The sequence below is a fragment of the Salvelinus fontinalis genome, unplaced genomic scaffold, assembly GCF_029448725.1.
Source record: "Salvelinus fontinalis isolate EN_2023a unplaced genomic scaffold, ASM2944872v1 scaffold_0091, whole genome shotgun sequence".
In the NCBI taxonomy this organism is placed as follows: domain Eukaryota; kingdom Metazoa; phylum Chordata; class Actinopteri; order Salmoniformes; family Salmonidae; genus Salvelinus; species Salvelinus fontinalis.
In genome coordinates this window covers 100580-122500 of record NW_026600300.1, presented here as the reverse complement: position 1 = coordinate 122500, position 21921 = coordinate 100580, and the positions used below count along the sequence as shown (strand labels likewise).

Below are 21921 nucleotides of genomic sequence, written 5' to 3'. Positions count from 1 at the left end.
GCGGTGTCAGAGGAACGCACGGAGGGGCTGGGGCCGAGCTCCCCGCCGTCCAACACCTCTATACCAGACGGTGTCAGAGGAACGTACGGAGGGGCTGGGGCCGAGCTCCCCGCCGTCCAAAACCTCTATACCAGGCGGTGTCAGAGGAACGCACGGAGGGGCTGGGGCCGAGCTCCCCGCCGTCCAACACCTCTATACCAGACGGTGTCAGAGGAACGTACGGAGGGGCTGGGGCCGAGCTCCCCGCCGTCCAACACCTCTATACCAGGCGGTGTCAGAGGAACGTACGGAGGGGCTGGGGCCGAGCTCCCCGCCGTCCAACACCTCTATACCAGGCGGTGTCAGAGGAACGTACGGAGGGGCTGGGGCCGAGCTCCCCGCCGTCCAACACCTCTATACCAGGCGGTGTCAGAGGAACGTACGGAGGGGCTGGGGCCGAGCTCCCTGCCGTCCAACACCTCTATACCAGGCGGTGTCAGAGGAACGTACGGAGGGGCTGGGGCCGAGCTCCCCGCCGTCCAACACCTCTATACCAGGCGGTGTCAGAGGAACGTACGGATGCGCTGGGGCCGAGCTTCCCGCCGTCCAACACCTCTATACCAGGCGGTGTCAGAGGAACACCCTTAAACTAGTCAAGGATCTCTCTGCTACCGCACGGCAAGCAGTACTGGAGCACCAGGTCTGGGACCAAAAGGCTTCTGAGCAGCTTCTACACCTGAGCAGCTTCTACACCTGAGCAGCTTCTACACCTGAGCAGCTTCTACACCTGAACAGCTTCTACACCTGAACAGCTTCTACACCTGGACAGCTTCTACACCTGAACAGCTTCTACACCTGAACAGCTTCTACACCTTAGCCATACGACTGCTCAACAGCTCATCAAATGGCTACCCAGAATATTTACATTTCCCCCTTCTTTTTTTTTTACACCGACTCTCTTGTAGACTCCGGGCCACACCCACTGGACTCGGGCCACACCCACTGGACTCGGGCCACACCCACTGGACTCGGGCCACACCCACTGGACTCGGGCCACACCCACTGGACTCGGGCCACACCCACTGGACTCGGGCCACACAGTTCTCCTGTCATCCACCAAACCCAGATTCGTCCGTCGGTCTGCCAGATGGTGAAGCGTGATTCATCACTCCAGAGAACACGTTTCCACTGCTCCATAATCCAATGGCAGCGAGCTTTACACCACTCCAGCCGACGCTTGGCATTGTGCATGGTGATCTTAGGCTTGTGTGTTGCTGCTCTGCCATGGAAACCCATTTCATGAAGCTCCCGACCAACAGTTGTTGTGCTGACGTTGCTTCCAGAGGCAGTTTGGAACTCGGTAGTGAGTGTTGTGACCGAGGACAGACGATGTCTAAGCGCTACGTGTTTCAGCACTCGGCAGTTCTGGGGCATCTCTAGCAGGACAGAAATTTGACGAGGTAACTTGTTGGAAAGGTGGAATCCTATGACGGTGCCACGTTGAAAGTCACTGAGCTCTTCAGTACGGGGCCATTCTACTGACAATGTTTGTCTATGGAGATTGCATGGCTGTGTGCTCGATAATATACACCCGTCAGCAACGGGTGTGGCTGAAATAGCTCAATGCAGTAATATAAAAAGGGGTGTCCACATATTTTTGTTAATCTAGTGTCGTTAAACACCTTGTCTATTTTCTCTGTTGTTTTCAGTGTGTGTCACTGTTAACCCCAAGGCATTTTTTTGTCTCAAATACTTCTAGTAAAAAGTTGAACTCAAAGTGAAAAGTCTTTAAAAACATTTATGTGGTACTGACTCAAGCTAATACAACGTTAAAAACTGTTATTGTTTATTAACTGAATAAAATAGTTCTAACAAAAGCTGTCAAGACTAGTTTGAATGTAATTAGACAAGTCACTAGGGTGACCGTGTTACCGTCACTCAGGAGTCACGACAGCAGTCAAATTCTACGACACCGTTGTCCCTCCGACCAATTAAAATGAAGAATGCCAAAACAGATTGAAGACGTCTTTGGTACATAATTGGTCGAGCCTCTAGTCCCACAATTAAACACACTAGTAATCACCTTTGTGTGTGGTTTGATGTGAGAACAGCCCGAGGCAAAGGAACAGACCACTAGTTCTTCAGCTACTTCCCCCATATGAATCTCCTACAGTCACACAGCTCATATACATGTGTTGACTTGTAAAACAGTATGGAGGTTTTGTAATCCTTCACAACAAACCAAAAAATTAAAATAATTACCAAATAAAAATATAAATCTAGTGTATAGGACCTGTTCCAAAAACGCTCACTTTGACACTCAACATAGACACTTCATATGAACACTCACTACAGAAAAGGAGAAATTGCCTTTCTATTTAAATTTCTATTTTATTCAGCCAAGTTCAATTATAGCAATTCTTACTCTAAATCATATAATATATATATATATTTTTTTTTTAAATAAATGTCACAGGACTTAAGCCGATCTTGTCTGCTAAATGAACTTGCCTACAGCCTCAGGAGCCATAGTCTGATCACAACAGAACGAGTCCACCACCTGTATGTTCTGAAATAGATTTCCTTCAGACCTGCCTAAAATAAATAATGGATTTATTGGGATACTGCAGGCTATATTACAATGGATTTAGACTTTTCTTAAAATGTTACGAATATCCGCTTGGAGATAATAAAACGTGTTTATGTCAATTAACCGATCAATTAACCACGAGACGGGAAGTAATTCGCATGGCATTTACCAGACGATATAATCGTGACCGCCACAGCCCAGGACAACTAGGTACTAATCAATCAATCAAATGTATTTATAAAGCCCTTCTTACATCAGCTAATATCTCCAAGTGCTGTACAGAAACCCAGCCTAAAACCCCCAAACAGCAAGCAATGCAGGTGTAGAAGCACGGTGGCTAGGGAAAACTCCCTAGAAAGGCCAAAACCTAGGAAGAAACCTAGAGAGGAACCAGGCTATGAGGGGTGGCCAGTCCTCTTCTGGCTGTGCCGGGTGGAGATTATAACAGAACATGGCCAAGATGTTCAAAATGTTCATAAGTGACAAGCATGGTCAAATAATAATCAGGAATAAATCATGAATACTAAAAGGTTTACAGCTGTACTGTGTACTTTTTATTTGGAACGACCTGATCGAATTCACATAGAAATGTGTTATAGATCTGTCACTCTCATTTAAAAGCAAATCTAAGAAGAAGTGGTAGATCTGTTCTACGTAGGTTATTTCTACGCTTCCCGTTCTTGAGTTTTTGCGTCTTACTTTCGGTTTTGTACACCAGCTTTCAAAACAGCTGAAAATACAATATGTTTGGTTATGGGAAATATATATTCACAGCAGTTTAGATGGTATAATAATTCTCTATACCTCGCTTGACATGTCAACATACTGAAATAAAGAAAATTATTATTATTTAAGCAACCAGGAAAAATGGAGAAGTGATTACTGTAATACCCAGCATGCTTTGCAACCACATTATTTTTTTATTTTAAGTTTGGTCATTTAGCAGACGGTCTTATCCAGGGCGACGTTAGTCGGCGCATTCAACTAAGGTCGATAAACAGCCACATGTAAAACTTATTTTTTTTTTTAACTGTTTCCGTCGTTGTAGTGAAAGTGGTCTGTCGGTAACTTTCTACATGAGTTCTGCCCGTTCTAAAAGCTACTGGCTTTTGAAACAAGACCGATAGGAGCATTAACGTCCCCTCTACTGAATTCTCTGTTCAGCTTTTGTTAATTAAAAAAACTTTTCAATGTGACAATAGTGCTTTCTTCATTAAGTCGTGGTGTTAAAAAAAATTGGATGAAATGCTTTTCTTTGACATTGGGAAACACAAAGAAATATGCTTTATTGCACCAAAAATAGTTGAAGTTATGAAAATATATTTTTTTAATTAAGTAGCAACAGCCTGAAAAATATTGATTATGATAGGTTTATGTAACAAACAAATATTGGAGTTAAAAAAAAATGTATATTCAAAGTTCAATCAACTTGAATATGAACAATTTATTCCCATCTGTTTAGAGTTCAAGCCACTAATAAGTTGTGCATTTAATTAACAATGAGCTTAAAGTTCAATGTACTTAGTCAATTTTCAAGCTGATACAAGTCAAATCTGTCCCCATTACAGGGTCACCGTGACGATTGGTTTGAGGAAGGACTACAAAAAGCACTTCCAGTCTACTCCGATATGGCAGCACACAGGCTTTCACAAAAGCTGAGCAATGACAGCACATTAGAGTTTACAGTTTGTGTGTGTGTATATGTGTGTGTGTGTGTGGGGGGGGGGGTAGAGACAGGAAAGGGATGTATATTAGAGTTAAAGCTAGTTAGAGTTAAAAGCAGCATCACTCGGTTTCCGTGAGGCGGGAGAACAATACATGACTTTCCAAATCCTAACGTCGCTTAGCCTCACATTTAAAACAGCCGTTGTTCCTGTCGTTCTCTTGACTTTTCCAGCGTAGCATAACGGACACTAAACGATGACGAGGATCACACCTAAATATTCTTCACCTGGTCGTGAGGATTCTCCAAACCACTCTGTCTCGCTAACATTAAAAGGTGATTAGATAGCTAGAACGAGCCATGACTACGAGCTTGACTTCCGGCGCCGACAGAGACAGCCGCTTCGCGTTCCTAGCGGTGGTTGAAAGCCGCTTGGAACGTTGTCAGTCACGACATTCACGCCTTTCAGAGTTGAAATATCAAAACATTATGAATAACAATGCTTGTGCTGTAACACTTTAACTTTGGCTTTTGTCTAAAAACTCAAGTACAAACGCATACTAGTAGTAACCATTTGGGGTGACGAGAGCACGCATTTCGGGTGACGAGAGCACCCATTTGGGGTGACGAGAGCACCCATTTCGGGTGACGAGAGCACCCATTTCGGGTGACGAGAGCTCCCATTTCGGGTGACGAGAGCTCCCATTTCGGGTGACGAGAGCACCCATTTCGGGTGACGAGAGCACCCATTTCGGGTGACGAGAGCACCCATTTCGGGTGACGAGAGCACCCATTTCGGGTGACGAGAGCACCCATTTCGGGTGACGAGAGCACCCATTTCGGGTGACGAGAGCACCCATTTCGGGTGACGAGAGCTCCCATTTCGGGTGACGAGAGCACCCATTTCGGGTGACGAGAGCACCCATTTCGGGTGACGAGAGCACCCATTTCGGGTGACGAGAGCACCCATTTCGGGTGACGAGAGCACCCATTTCGGGTGACGAGAGCTCCCATTTCGGGTGACGAGGGCTCCCATTTCGGGTGACGAGAGCACCCATTTCGGGTGACGAGAGCACCCATTTCGGGTGACGAGAGCACCCATTTCGGGTGACGAGAGCACCCATTTCGGGTGACGAGAGCACCCATTTCGGGTGACGAGAGCACCCATTTCGGGTGACGAGAGCTCCCATTTCGGGTGACGAGAGCACCCATTTCGGGTGACGAGAGCACCCATTTCGGGTGACGAGAGCACCCATTTCGGGTGACGAGAGCACCCATTTCGGGTGACGAGAGCACCCATTTCGGGTGACGAGAGCTCCCATTTCGGGTGACGAGAGCTCCCATTTCGGGTGACGAGGGCTCCCATTTCGGGTGACGAGAGCACCCATTTCGGGTGACGAGAGCACCCATTTCGGGTGATGTAATGCTACACAACGGCATCAGCTCATTGTTTTCCACTACATAGAGAAAGATGTCAACTCACTGCACACACACACACACACACACACACACACACACACACACATTACTACCCAGCATGGAGCAGAGTCTATACACACACTGATAAACACACACACACACAAAAACACACACACACAAACACACACACACACACACACACACACACACACACAGACATTACTACCCAGCATGGAGCAGAGTCTATACACACACTGATCACACACACACTGACATTACTACCCAGCATGGAGCAGAGTCTATACACACACTGATAACACACACACACACACACACACACACACACACATTACTACCCAGCATGGAGCAGAGTCTATACACACACTGATCACACACACACACACACTGACATTACTACCCAGCATGGAGCAGAGTCTATACACACACTGATAACACACACACACACACACACACTGACATTACTACCCAGCATGGAGCAGAGTCTATACACACACTGATAACACACACACACACAAAAACACACACACACAAACTGATAACACACACACTGACATTACTACCCAGCATGGAGCAGAGTCTATACACACACTGATAACACATACACACACACTGATAACACACACACTGATAACACACACACTGATAACACACACACACACAAACTGATAACACACACACACACAAACTGATGACACACACACACAAACAAACTGATTACACACACACTGCAAACACACTCAACCTACAGACAAACACACCCAGGAATTCCTCATTGTCCGTAGCGCCAGTCACGTAGGAGACGTCAGGCCTGGGCAGGGGGCATTTGACCATTTAATTCAAGTGCTCACCTAGCAAGAGGCTGTTGTATTACAGTGTATATGAAGCAGACGTGCGATGGTAGTTAACAAAACAAAAAGTACCCCACTGGATTGGAAAAAAAACAAATCATAATATAATTCTGCCAGGTAAGCATAGGCTACTTCCTAGTTAACATTTTAAATTGAGAAGTTTTTTTGTGGTGTTTTAAGACTGCCCATCTACCAGAAGATTAGCGTCGTTGCTAACGGCAACACAAAGTGGACAGATGAGCGCACGGCAGACACACACAGATGTGCATTCTGGTTCCCACGTCGGAAAGTGACAGGAAATACGCATCGCATCAGCCTGGTTCCTCTCTAGGTTTCTTCCTAGGTTCTGGCCTTTCTATGGAGTTTTTCCTAGCCACCATGCTTCTACACCTGCATTGCTTGCTGTTTGGGGTTTTAGGCTGGGTTTCTGTACAGCACTTTGAGATATCAGCTGATGTAAGAAGGGCTTTATAAAAACTTGATTGATCACTAATGAATTCTGTTCATGTCTGATGATTAAGTCAGACAGTTATAGGATTCCTTACTAAAGGTCAATGCATTTCTGAATATTGTTGAATATTGTTAAAAACACCATTTTAAAATGCCTGGACTCCCTGAGGGAACGATAATATCCGGACCAGAATCCAGCTCTCCACGCTACAGATTGGTCCTGGACTCCCTGAGGGAACGATAATATCCGGACCAGAATACAGCTCTCCACGCTACAGATCGGTCCTGATGATTCACCCTCTTCATCGAATGTTTTCCTCCTTCATCTGTAGATAATCACCATGAAGCTCACGTCCACCAGCCGCCTACGCAAATTAAGCAGACTAATGAACGTCTCTCTCTCTCTCTCGCCGATGTGATTCGTTAGACCAGAGTCACTCACTTCAGCGTCACTGTCTGGCAAGTCCCGACATCCTAGGAAAATTAAACCTAGGAAATCCTTTTGGTTTAATTGCCCTGATGCGATACCGTGGAAATATAACCACGTTGTGTGATTGTGAATGACAAAAAGGGGTATAAGAGATGGATTAAATTCAGTCAGACACCTTATACAGCGTCTTCGGGAAGTATTCAGATCCCAAAACTTTTTTCCACTTTGTTACATTACAACCTTATTCCAAAATGGATTAAATTATTTTATTCATCTACACACAATACCCCATAATGACAAGGCAAAATGTTTTTTTTGTAATGTTGGCTAATTTAAAAGAAAACTGAAATATGACATTTACATAAGTATTCAGAGCCTTTTACTCAGTACTTTGTTGAAGCACGTTTGTCAGCGATTACAGCCTTGAGTCTTCTTGGGTATGACTCAACAAGCTTGGCACACCTGTATTTGGGGAGTTTCTCCCATTCTTCTCTGCAGATACTCTCAAGCTCTGTCAGGTTGGATGGGGAGTGTCCCTGCACAGCTATTTTCAGGTCTCTCCAGAGATGTTCGATCGGGTTCAAGTCCGGGCTCTGGCTGGGCCACTCAAGGACATTCAGAGACTTGTCCCGAAGCCACTCCTGCGTTGTCTTGGCTGTGTGCTTAGGGTCGTTGTCCTGTTGGAAGGTGAACCTTCGCCCCAGTCTGAGGTCCTGAGTGCTCTGGAGCAGGATTTCATCAAGGATCTCTCTGTACTTTTCTCCGTTCATCTTTCCCTCGATCCTGACTAGTCTCCCAGTCCATGCTGCTGAAAAACATCCCCACAACATGATGCTGTGTTATCAGACCAGAGAATCTTGTTTCTCATGAGCTGAGAGTCAGATGCCCTTTGACAAACTCCAAGCGGGCTGTCGGCCTTATTGGTGGAGTGCTGCAGAGATGGTTGTCCTTCTGGAAGGTTCTCCCATCTCCACAGAGGAACTCTGGAGCTCTGTCAGAGTGACCATTGGGTTCTTGGTCACCTCCCTGACCAAGGCCCTTCTCCCCCGATTGCTCAGTTTGGCCGGGCGAACAGCTCTAGGAAGAGTCTTGGTGGTTCCAAACTTCTTCTATTTAAGAATGATGGAGGTCACTGTGTTCTTGGGGACCTTCAATGCTGCTAAAAATGTTTTGGTACCCTTCCCCAGATCTGTGCCTCGACACAATCCTGTCTCAGAGCTCTACGGACAATTCCTTCGACCTCATGGCTTGGTTTTTGCTCTGACATGCACTGTCAACTGTGGGATCTTATATAGACAGGCGTGTGCTTTTCCAAATCATGTCCAATCAATTGAATTCACCACAGGTGGACTCCAATCAAGTTGTAGAAACATCTCAAGGATGATCAATGGAAACAGGAGCTAAATTTTGGATGCAGGAGCTAAATTTTGAGCCTCATGGCAAAGGGACTGAATACTTACGTAAATATGGTTTATATTTTTGATACATTTTCAAAAAACCTGTTTTCGCTTTGTCATTATGGGGTATTGTGGGTAGATTGATGAGTTTAAAAAAAAATTGTATCCATTTTATAAGGCTGTAACGTATCAAAACTTGGAGAAAGTCGAGGGGTCTGAATACTTTCCGAACACACTGTATAAACTAGCTCAACGGACTAGCCAATTGAAACGTTCAAAATGAAAAGTAGCCTAGTTTAATATGAAGTCGAATGGAAAACATTGCTCTTATTGGCTAACGCTGATCACCTCTCCATCTCACACTACAAGAGCAATACAGATTGAGCCAATGAAAAAGCAACACCTGGGAAAAGACAAGATCGGTAGCCTTCAGATTGCGTCTTTTGACACCGCTCACATTAAAACGAGCGTCGGTGACAGCGGCGTGCTCTGAGTAAAGACATGGAGATTTTAGTCTCAGATCTCAAAAAACGTGTTTCGTACAACTAATTCGTAGCCAAAATTGTGAAGGGTAACGCCTTGGCCTGTCATGTAATCACGATGATTAGTAATCGCCGCCTCTCTCGCTCTTCTTTAAATTAGCCACATCTTAATATTATACTCTCACACACACTGTGTGCACCAGTGGATGCCAACTCCAGAGTTTACCTGCCCAACACGCTCTGTTGAAGTCCTAGACAAGAACTTCTGATTACACTGGTCAACTCATCATCAGGCCCTCAAGGACTTGAATCAGGTGTGGTGATACAGGACTATAACAGAGCTGTTGGGGGTACTGAAGGAGTTGAATTAGGTGTGTTGATACAGGACTATAACAGAGCTGTTGGGGGTACTGAAGGAGTTGAATCAGGTGTGGTGATACAGGACTATAACAGAGCTGTTGGGGGTACTGGAGGAGTTGAATCAGGTGTGGTGATACAGGACTATAACAGAGCTGTTGGGGGTACTGAAGGAGTTGAATCAGGTGTGGTGATACAGGACTATAACAGAGCTGTTGGGGGTACTGGAGGAGTTGAATCAGGTGTGTTGATACAGGACTATAACAGAGCTGTTAGGGGTACTGAAGGAGTTGAATCAGGTGTGTTGATACAGGACTATAACAGAGCTGTTGGGGGTACTGAAGGAGTTGAATCAGGTGTGTTGATACAGGACTATAACAGAGCTGTTGGGGGTACTGAAGGAGTTGAATCAGGTGTGTTGATACAGGACTATAACAGAGCTGTTGGGGGTACTGAAGGAGTTGAATCAGGTGTGTTGATACAGGACTATAACAGAGCTGTTGGGGGTACTGAAGGAGTTGAATCAGGTGTGTTGATACAGGACTATAACAGAGCTGTTGGAGGTACTGAAGGAGTTGAATCAGGTGTGTTGATACAGGACTATAACAGAGCTGTTGGGGGTACTGAAGGAGTTGAATCAGGTGTGTTGATGCAGGACTATAACAGAGCTGTTGGGGGTACTGAAGGAGTTGAATCAGGTGTGTTGGCCCAGGACACAAACACACCAGTGTAGCATACCAACTGTTTATAAACACAGACACTGCTGTCATAGATAAATCCACTCAGACCAAAAGTCCAATGTCAGATAATGGAAGGCCAAACTCCAAAATACTCTGATTATATTCACTCAGTCATTCTTATAGTCATATGTCGACTAAACCTCGATCCAACTCCATGGTTTGGCCCAAACCTCAGACAAAACTGTAGAGCTCGAAAGAGAATTTCTCCTGGACTTTCCCGTCTGTCTTCACTCATTCTCTTCACACTAGATCAGAATACTCAAAACACAAACACACAAAGCAGCCCTCTGTATGCGGTATGGTTCATCTCCGACTAAACCTCGACCCAGCTCCGGGTCGACTAAACCTCGACCCAGCTCCGGGTCGACTAAACCTCGACCCAGCTCCGGCCCTCTGTATGCGGTATGGTTCATCTCCAGTAAATGACAGTCAGATAAAAAGAGCAACGTGAGGGATTGGCGATACGGCCAAATCATCACATCACCGTATTTTATCCTATTCGACGGTATGAGACAGTACTTCATAATAAAGGTTCAACGGTATGAGACAGACATGCTTTATGAGTAGTGAGTAGTGATCCCAGGGTGCTTTATCAGTAGTGAGTAGTGATCCCAGGGTGCTTTGAGTAGTGAGTAGTGATCCCAGGGTGCTTTGAGTAGTGAGTAGTGATCCCAGGATGCTTTATTACCTCTTTAATACCTCTGGCCTGCTCGCCTCCCTACCTCTGAGGAAGTACAGTTCCCGCTCAGCCCAGTCAAAACTGTTCGCTACTCTGGCACCCCAATGGTGGAACAAACTCCCTCACGACGCCAGGTCAGCGGAGTCAATCACCACCTTCCGGAGACACCTGAAACCCCACCTCTTTAAGGAATACCTAGGATAGGATAAAGTAATCCTTCTAACCCCCCCCCTTAAAAGATCTAGATGCACTATTGTAAAGTGGTTGTTCCACTGGATATCATAAGGTGAATGCACCAATTTGTAAGTCGCTCTGGATAAGAGCGTCTGCTAAATGACTTAAATGTAAAATGTTAAATGTTTATGAATAGTGATCCCAGGGTGCTTTATGAGTAGTGAGTAGTGATCCCAGAGTGCTTTATGAGTAGTGAGTAGTGATCCCAGGGTGCTTTATGAGTAGTGAGTAGTGATCCCAGGGTGCTTTATGAGTAGTGAGTAGTGATCCCAGGGTGCTTTATGGGTAGTGAGTAGTGATCCCAGAGTGCTTTATGAGTAGTGAGTAGTGATCCCAGGGTGCTTTATGAGTAGTGAGTAGTGATCCCAGGGTGCTTTATGAGTAGTGAGTAGTGAGTAGTGATCCCAGGGTGCTTTATGAGTAGTGAGTAGTGATCCCAGGGTGCTTTATGAGTAGTGAGTAGTGATCCCAGGGTGCTTTATGAGTAGTGATCCCAGGGTGCTTTATGAGTAGTGATCCCAGGGTGCTTTATGAGTAGTGATCCCAGGGTGCTTTATGAGTAGTGAGTAGTGATCCCAGGGTGCTTTATGAGTAGTGAGTCGTGATCCCAGGGTGCTTTATGAGTAGTGAGTGATCCCAGGGTGCTTTATGAGTAGTGAGTAGTGATCCCAGGGTCCTTTATGAGTAGTGAGTAGTGATCCCAGGGTGCTTTATGAGTAGTGAGTGATCCCAGGGTGCTATATGAGTAGTGAGTAGTGATCCCAGGGTGCTTTATGAGTAGTGAGTAGTGATCCTAGGGTGCTTTATGAGTAGTGAGTGACCCCAGAGTGCTTTATGAGTAGTGGGTAGTGATCCCAGGGTGCTTTATGAGTAGTGAGTAGTGATCCCAGGGTGCTATATGAGTAGTGAGTAGTGATCCCAGGGTGCTTTATGAGTAGTGAGTAGTGATCCCAGGGTGCTTTATGAGTAGTGAGTAGTGATCCCAGGGTGCTTTATGAGTAGTGAGTAGTGATCCCAGGGTGCTTTATGAGTAGTGAGTAGTGATCCCAGGGTGCTTACTGAGTAGTGAGTAGTGATCCCAGGGTGCTTACTGAGTAGTGAGTAGTAATCCCAGGGTGCTTGATGAGTGGTGAGTAGTGATCCCAGGGTGCTTGATGAGTAGTGAGTAGTGATCCCAGGGTGCTTTATGAGTAGTGAGTAGTGATCCCAGGGTGCTTTATGAGTAGTGAGTAGTGATCCCAGGGTGCTATATGAGTAGTGAGTAGTGATCCCAGGGTGCTATATGAGTAGTGAGTAGTGATCCCAGGGTGCTTTATGAGTAGTGAGTAGTGATCCCAGGGTGCTTACTGAGTAGTGAGTAGTAATCCCAGGGTGCTTTATGAGTAGTGAGTAGTGATCCCAGGGTGCTTTATGAGTAGTGAGTAGTGATCCCAGGGTGCTTTATGAGTAGTGAGTAGTGATCCCAGGGTGTTTTATGAGTAGTGAGTAGTGATCCCAGGGTGTTTTATGAGTAGTAGTGATCCCAGGGTGTTTTATGAGCAGTAGTGATCCCAGGGTGCTTTATGAGTAGTAGTGATCCCAGGGTGTTTTATGAGTAGTAGTGATCCCAGGGTGCTTTATGAGTAGTGAGTAGTGATCCCAGGGTGCTTTATGAGTAGTGAGTAGTGATCCCAGGGTGCTTTATGAGTAGTGAGTAGTGATCCCAGGGTGCTTTATGAGTAGCGAGTAGTGATCCCAGGGTGCTTTATGAGTAGCGAGTAGTGATCCCAGGGTGCTTTATGAGTAGTAGTGATCCCAGGGTGCTTTATGAGTAGTGAGTAGTGATCCCAGGGTGCTTTATGAGTAGTGAGTAGTGATCCCAGGGTGCTTTATGAGTAGTGAGTAGTGATCCCAGGGTGCTTTATGAGTAGCGAGTAGTGATCCCAGGGTGCTTTATGAGTAGCGAGTAGTGATCCCAGGGTGCTTTATGAGTAGTGAGTAGCGATCCCAGGGTGTTTTATGAGTAGTAGTGATCCCAGGGTGCTTTATGAGTAGTGAGTAGTGATCCCAGGGTGCTTTATGAGTAGTGAGTAGTGATCCCAGGGTGCTTTGAGTAGTGAGTAGTGATCCCAGGGTGCTTTGAGTAGTGAGTAGTGATCCCAGGGTGCTTTATGAGTAGTGAGTAGTGATCCCAGGGTGCTTTATGAGTAGTGAGTAGTGATCCCAGGGTGCTTTATGAGTAGTGAGTAGTGATCCCAGGGTGCTTTATGAGTAGTGAGTAGTGATCCTAGGGTGCTTTATGAGTAGTGAGTAGTGATCCCAGGGTGCTTTATGAGTAGTGAGTAGTGATCCCAGGGTGCTTTATGAGTAGTGAGTAGTGATCCCAGGGTGCTTTATGAGTAGCGAGTAGTGATCCCAGGGTGCTTTATGAGTAGCGAGTAGTGATCCCAGGGTGCTTTATGAGTAGTGAGTAGTGATCCCAGGGTGTTTTATGAGTAGTAGTGATCCCAGGGTGCTTTATGAGTAGTGAGTAGTGATCCCAGGGTGCTTTATGAGTAGTGAGTAGTGATCCCAGGGTGCTTTGAGTAGTGAGTAGTGATCCCAGGGTGCTTTGAGTAGTGAGTAGTGATCCCAGGGTGCTTTATGAGTAGTGAGTAGTGATCCCAGGGTGCTTTATGAGTAGTGAGTAGTGATCCCAGGGTGCTATATGAGTAGTGAGTAGTGATCCCAGGGTGCTTTATGAGTAGTGAGTAGTGATCCCAGTGTGCTATATGAGTAGTGAGTAGTGATCCCGGGGTGCTTTATGAGTAGTGAGTAGTGATTCCAGGGTGCTATATGAGTAGTGAGTGATCCCAGGGTGCTATATGAGTAGTGAGTAGTGATCCCAGGGTGCTTTATGAGTAGTGAGTAGTGATCCCAGGGTGCTTTATGAGTAGTGAGTAGTGATCCCAGGGTGCTATATGAGTAGTGAGTAGTGATCCCAGGGTGCTATATGAGTAGTGAGTAGTGATCCCAGGGTGCTTTATGGGTAGTGAGTAGTGATCCCAGGGTGCTTTATGAGTAGTGAGTAGTGATCCCAGGGTGCTTTATGGGTAGTGAGTGATCCCAGGATGCTTTATGAGTAGTGAGTAGTGATCCCAGGGTGCTTTATGAGTAGTGAGTAGTGATCCCAGGGTGCTTTATGAGTAGTGAGTAGTGAGTAGTGAGTGATCCCAGGGTGCTTTATGAGTAGTGAGTAGTGATCCCAGGGTGCTTTATGAGTAGTGAGTAGTGAGTAGTGAGTGATCCCAGGGTGCTTTATGAGTAGTGAGTAGTGATCCCAGGGTGCTTTATGAGTAGTGAGTAGTGATCCCAGGGTGCTTTATGAGTAGTGAGTAGTGAGTAGTGATCCCAGGGTGCTTTATGAGTAGTGAGTAGTGATCCCAGGGTGCTTTATGAGTAGTGAGTAGTGATCCCAGGGTGCTTTATGAGTAGTGAGTAGTGATCCCAGGGTGCTTTATGAGTAGTGAGTGATCCCAGGGTGCTTTATGAGTAGTGAGTAGTGATCCCAGGGTGCTATATGAGTAGTGAGTAGTGATCCCAGGGTGCTTTATGAGTAGTGAGTAGTGATCCCAGGGTGCTTTATGAGTAGTGAGTAGTGATCCCAGGGTGGCAACACATATATTAAGTGAATTCAATCAGTCTTTCTCCATTCTGATTGGTTTATATAGTGTTCAACCAAAAATATATTTTTTGCACTCATTTCAGATCATTTCCACACTGCCACGTTGGGCTGCACGATATGGGCAAAACAATCTAGGCCTTATGTTGGAACCAAATGTTGCAATTGTGATTTGAATTACAATTTAGAGAAAAACACTTTAATGAACCGTTGGAATCATGGAAGTAGAAGGATTATTATAATTCTATATTTAGAATATAATAGTGGTGTAGTTTCACATGACAACAAATGAAAATGCCAGGGAGGAGTTATTGTGACAGGGTAGGAACCAAAGTGTTGATAAGTGTTTCGTAGCTTCACGTATTCCTCTTTGATTTAGAAGACACTTACCCTGACACTTCCCAATGACAGAGCCAAAGTCATCCCTCGCAGACCTGGTGGAAAAAACAGAGAATAGAATATACACAAACATTCTGCACGTAACCTTAAAAAGGTCAAATGGACCTCTGTGTATTAGGCATTATGGTTAGTCATATACAGCACCCTACTGACTAGGAGGGTTTCTACTGACTAGACAGAACATCTGATGAACAAAACTTAATAAAATGTAAGACGTTTTGAATGGACACACTATCTCATATCATTACCTGATCTCCACACACTGGTCCTGAACCACAGCCAGCAGCTTCCCATTACTGGAGAGAGAGAGGAGAGAGGAGGAGGAGGAGAGAGAGAGAGAGAGGAGGAGAGAGAGACAGACAGAGAGACAGACAGAGAGACAGAGAGAGAGACAGAGAGAGAGACAGAGAGAGAGAGAGAGAGAGAGAGAGAGAGAGAGAGAGAGAGAGAGAGCGACAGAGAGAGAGAGAGAGAGAGAGCGACAGAGAGAGCGACAGAGAGAGCGACAGAGAGAGAGAGAGAGACAGAGAGCGACAGAGAGAGCGACAGAGAGAGAGGGAGAGATGTAGGACTTTGAGCAACACACTTATGGATCGGCGTATTTCTTCTGAATCCTGTTTTTGAGTATGTGAGTGATCCCAGGGTGTCTGTGAGTGATCCCAGGGTGTCTGTGAGTGATCCCAGGGTGTCTGTGAGTGATCCCAGGGTGTCTGTGGCAGGGTCGTTCTAATGTCGAATCAGGTTTGTCACAGAGTCAATGATAACATGGCTATATACACAGGGTACCAGTATTGAGTCAATGATAACTTGGCTATATACACAGGGTACCAGTACAGAGTCAATGATAACTTGGCTATATACACTGGGTACCAGTACTGAGTCTATATACACTGGGTACCAGTACTGAGTCACTGATAACTTGGCTATATACACAGGGTACCAGTACAGAGTCAATGATAACTTGGCTATATACACTGGGTACCAGTACTGAGTCAATGATAACTTGGCTATATACACAGGGTACCAGTACTGAGTCAATGATAACTTGGCTATATACACAGGGTACCAGTACAGAGTCAATGATAACTAGGTTATATACACAGGGTACCAGTATTGAGTCAATGATAACTTGGCTATATACACAGGGTACCAGTACAGAGTCAATGATAACTTGGCTATATACACTGGGTACCAGTACTGAGTCTATATACACAGGGTACCAGTACAGAGTCAATGATAACATGGCTATATACACTGGGTACCAGTACTGAGTCAATGATAACTTGGCTATATACACAGGGTACCAGTACTGAGTCAATGATAACTTGGCTATATACACAGGGTACCAGTACTGTGTAATGATAACTAGGTTATATACACTGGGTACCAGTACTGAGTCAATGATAACTTGGCTATATACACAGGGTACCAGTACTGTGTAATGATAACTAGGTTATATACACTGGGTACCAGTACTGAGTCAATGATAACTTGGCTATATACACGGGTACCAGTACTGAGTCAATGATAACTTGGCTATATACACTGGGTACCAGTACTGAGTCTATATACGCAGGGTACCAGTACTGAGTCAATGATAACATGGCTATATACACTGGGTACCAGTACTGAGTCAATGATAACTTGGCTATATACACAGGGTACCAGTACTGAGTCAATGATAACTTGGCTATATACACAGGGTACCAGTACTGAGTCAATGATAACTAGGTTATATACACAGGGTACCAGTACTGAGTAATGATAACTAGGTTATATACACAGGTACCAGTACTGAGTCAATGATAACCTGGCTATATACACAGGGTACCAGTACTGAGTCAATGATAACTTGGCTATATACACAGGGTACCAGTACTGAGTCAATGATAACTTGGCTATATACACAGGTACCAGTACTGAGTCAATGATAACCTGACTATATACACAGGTACCAGTACTGAGTCAATGATAACTTGGTTATATACACAGAGTACCAGTACTGAGTCAATGATAACTTGGTTATATACACAGAGTACCAGTACTGAGTCAATGATAACTTGGTTATATACACAGGGTACCAGTACTGAGTCAATGATAACTTGGTTATATACACAGGGTACCAGTACTGAGTCAATGATAACTTGGTTATATACACAGGGTACCAGCACTGAGTCAATGATAACTTGGTTATATACACAGGGTACCAGTACTGAGTTAATGATAACTTGGCTATATACACAGAGTACCAGTACTGAGTCAATGATATATATGGGGTACCAGTACTGAGTCAATGATAACTTGGTTATATACACAGGGTACCAGTACTGAGTCAATGATAACTTGGTTATATACACAGGGTACCAGTACTGAGTCAATGATAACTTGGTTATATACACAGGGTACCAGTACTGAGTCAATGATAACTTGGTTATATACACAGGGTACCAGTACTGAGTCAATGATAACTTGGTTATATACACAGGGTACCAGTACTGAGTTAATGATAACTTGACTATATACACAGGGTACCAGTACTGAGTCAATGATAACTTGGCTATATACACGGGGTACCAGTACTGAGTCAATGATAACTAGGTTATATACATGGGGTACCAGTACTGAGGGGTAAGAGAGACTCATGAGAAAAACGAGTTTTGTTCAGTCATGGGAATAAAAGTGACGAAAGCAAAATGGTCTCCCTATTTAAAAAGATGGAGAACACATGAAGCAAAACGATTCTCTCGCCCTCCCTCTCCAATTGCCAGCTTTTTGGCCCACAATAAACAGCAAGGCCTATAAATTAAAACGTTGCCAAAATGAACAGGAGAAGAAAAATCTCATTGCAAAATAATTGATGGAAATACCAGTCGATGTAAATACATTTGACAATCATGCTTATCGCTCTATAGGTTCATTTGTTTCATTTAGTAGAAATCAATTGGAGTGTGTATTTTTTGTTCATCGTCATTTATCTTACTTATCCAACAACTAGTTGTTACAGAAGGGATTTAACATTCAAACAACTATGTGGCTAAAATGACTGATTAAAAGTAGACAAATTGTCCAGAGTTTTAATAAACCGATAACTAAAACCAAGGGACAAAAATACCTTTTAGTCTTCATCTTAAAACAAACTAAATCTGACATAATGAACACCAACGGCTCCCTTGTAAAAAAAAATACCTTGTTCTCAAATGGCCGTTGAGGTCAAAATAAAGGTCAAATAAAAATAAACAAAGGTCAGAGGTTGATTTCATGTGAATGTATGAAGGGTCTGGCATGGTCTGGTTTGGCGTGGCGTGGCCTGGTTTGGCGTGGCCTGGCGTGGCCTGGCCTGGCGTGGCGTGGCCTGGCGTGGCCTGGCCTGGCGTGGTGCATGCGTGGCGTGGCGTGGTGCATGCGTGGCGTGGTGCATGCGTGGCGTGGCGTGGTGCATGCGTGGTGCATGTGTGGCGTGGCGCATGCGTGGCGTGATGCATGCGTGGCGTGGCGTGGTGCATGCGTGGCGTGGCGTGGCGTGGTGCATGCGTGGCGTGGCGTGGTGCATGCGTGGCGTGGCGTGGTGCATGCGTGGCGTGGCGTGATGCATGCGTGGCGTGGTGCATGCGTGGCGTGGCGTGATGCATGCGTGGCGTGGCGTGGTGCATGCGTGGCGTGGCGTGGTGCATGCGTGGCGTGGCGTGGTGCATGCGTGGCGTGGCGTGGTGCATGCGTGGCGTGGCGTGATGCATGCGTGGCGTGGTGCATGCGTGGCGTGGCGTGATGCATGCGTGGCGTGGCGTGGTGCATGCGTGGCGTGGCGTGGTGCATGCGTGGCGTGGCGTGGTGCATGCGTGGCGTGGCGTGGTGCATGCGTGGCGTGGTGCATGCGTGGCGTGGCCTGGCGTGGCGTGGCCTGGCGTGGCGTGGCCTGGCGTGGCGTGGCCTGGCGTGGCCTGGCGTGGTGCATGCGTGTGTACTGTACCTTGCGAGCACCAATTGCCAGTTGATCTGCTTGTTGGCCAGTCGGACCAGGCCAGGAGGTAGAGAGGAACTAGAGGGACTGGTACAGGATCACAGTTCAATCAGTCAGCTGTTACACACCACAACAACAGGACCAATACAACAGCATAAACATTAGTAAAGTCAATTTGACAAAACTATATAAGGTTATACTAAGCTGGGAAGAGATTCAGCCTACAGGGGTAAATAGTAGTGAAATAGTTGATGAATTTTGATGTGAGTAATCTGAAGAGCTTACCTGTACCACAGGTAGTGCAGGATGAACCTAAAAGGCCCTACAACAGACATGGAGAACACACGGTGATGAGTGGCTAGGATCATATATCCACGTCACAATGAAGTGGAAGTCCGAGGGGCTCCAACACTCAGACATTATTACAGATAGGCAGGGACACACTCCAACACTCAGACATTATTACAGATAGCCAGGGACACACTCCAACATCATTACAGATAGCCAGGGGAACACTCCAACACTCAGACATCATTACTGATAGCCAGGGGCATGCTCCAACACTCAGACATCATTACTGATAGCCAGATAGCCAGGGGAACACTCCAACACTCAGACATCATTTACAGATAGCCAGGGGCACACTCCAACACTCAGACATCATTACAGATAGCCAGGGGAACACTCCAACACTCAGACATCATTACAGATAGCCAGGGACACACTACAACACTCAGACATCATTACAGATAGCCAGGGGCACACTCCAACACTCAGACATCATTACAGATAGACAGGGGCTCCAACACTCAGACATCATTTACAGATAGCCAGGGACACACTACAACACTCAAACATCATTACAGATAGCCAGGGGCACACTCCAACACTCAGACATCATTACAGATAGCCAGGGGAACACTCCAACACTCAGACATCATTACAGATAGCCAGGGGAACACTACAACACTCAGACATCATTACAGATAGCCAGGGGCATGCTCCAACACTCAGACATCATTACAGATAGCCAGGGGAACGCTCCAACACTCAGACATCATTACAGATAGCCAGGGGAACACTCCAACACTCAGACATCATTACAGATAGCCAGGGGAACACTCCAACACTCAGACATCATTACAGATAGCCAGGGGAACACTCCAACACTCAGACATCATTACAGATAGCCAGGGGCACACTCCAACACTCAGACATCATTACAGATAGCCAGGGGAACACTCCAACACTCAAACATCATTACAGATAGCCAGGGGCATGCTCCAACACTCAGACATCATTACAGATAAAGCATGTGTTTAGTGAGTCCTCCAGATCAGAGGCAGTAGGGATGACCAGGGATGTTCCCAAAATATTATTGTACTGCTGACAACAATTTAATAATGTTTTTTTCGTAGGGTGACGTGGGAGGCAACCTTGGGCTTGCTTCCAATATGATCATTATTTTCTTAACATGAATAGAAACGGATACAGTATGAAAAACCAAAACAGCGAGGGATAAAGATGCCTAGATGATCCGTCTTACCTGTCACAGCCTTGGCAATAACAGATGAACTGTGCTCCGTGTTGCCTCGCAACTGCAAATGGCAGAGAGTTACAGATTGTTATTAGTCTTTCTATACACACCCTGCATTACATTGTGATTGGGAACCAACCAATATGCACAAGTGTGATGATCTTATGACCAAAACATCTTCCCTGGACATGGTACAGAATTTGGTAACGTCAAGACAGCTAGCACCATCAACAACAAAATCACAACAGACTAGCTAGCCAACGTTTAGAAAGTCAAATCAAAAATATCTAAATACACCTCAACGCTGCAATTAAACTCCTTATTTCATAGATTTGTTTACGGTGACTGAATATTTAACTTCAAGTAATGTTGATTCAATGCCAATCCAAAACGTGTTATCAGCAATGACTGAAAAGAAGATGTGTGTGACGTGGCTAACCGCATTTAGCTCCCTGTAACGTTGCTAGCTAGATAGCTAGCTAACGGTAGCTAACTTGCAGGGTGCACAATCACTTCAACTTGGCATGCCATTTCCGTCTATACGTTAACAATGAACCGAATCAGATGTTGTACAAACCTGAGTGTCGGTCTCGGGTGGCCATTCCGTATTTATAAGTAAATCATACAAAATATTCTCATCTTCCATTTCAATGTTGCTATCATCAGCCATGTTTACGTGGATAGTTGATCCAAACTCTGTGGCTGAGAAAGTGTCACAAACTACGGAATACCGGATGGTACCAAAAGGACTGTTTAACAAAACGCATTAATGCGGTTTTCCCAAAGACTATTATAACTAACCCAAGATAAAACAGAGCCTGTCGTTTCCAATGAGAGAAAATGAATCATAGTGGGCAGAACAAGCAAGTGCGAAATGTAGTCCACTCTGTTTGTTACATATTCTAGTTCTGGAAACAGAAAAATGTATTTCAGATTAAATGTTTAATCGAAGAGAATATTTGCAGAATTCCGGCCAAAATCCATCTTGGGCCCCTGCCGGCCACTGGGCTTCCTCTCATCACCATATTTGGTAGTGAGCGGAAATGCTTCACATTTTTACATCGGGTGAAATATCTGTCTTATTGTTCCATCTGTGGT

At 45.3% G+C, this 21921-nt stretch overlaps 1 protein-coding gene across 1 annotated transcript in view; it reads right to left on the bottom strand.

Moving 5' to 3' along the window:
- Positions 1–21553, bottom strand: part of nbas (NBAS subunit of NRZ tethering complex) — a 346091-nt gene extending 324538 nt beyond the window's left edge. The window contains exons 1-6 of the mRNA XM_055911766.1: positions 21401–21553; positions 20833–20884; positions 19572–19608; positions 19296–19373; positions 15577–15624; positions 15320–15363 (exon numbers count right to left, since the gene is read on the bottom strand). Coding sequence (XP_055767741.1) covers positions 15320–15363; positions 15577–15624; positions 19296–19373; positions 19572–19608; positions 20833–20884; positions 21401–21493 — 352 coding nt within the window. The 5' untranslated portion in view covers positions 21494–21553. The remainder of the gene's footprint in view (positions 1–15319; positions 15364–15576; positions 15625–19295; positions 19374–19571; positions 19609–20832; positions 20885–21400) is intronic.
- Between the last annotated feature and the right edge of the window lie 368 nt (positions 21554–21921).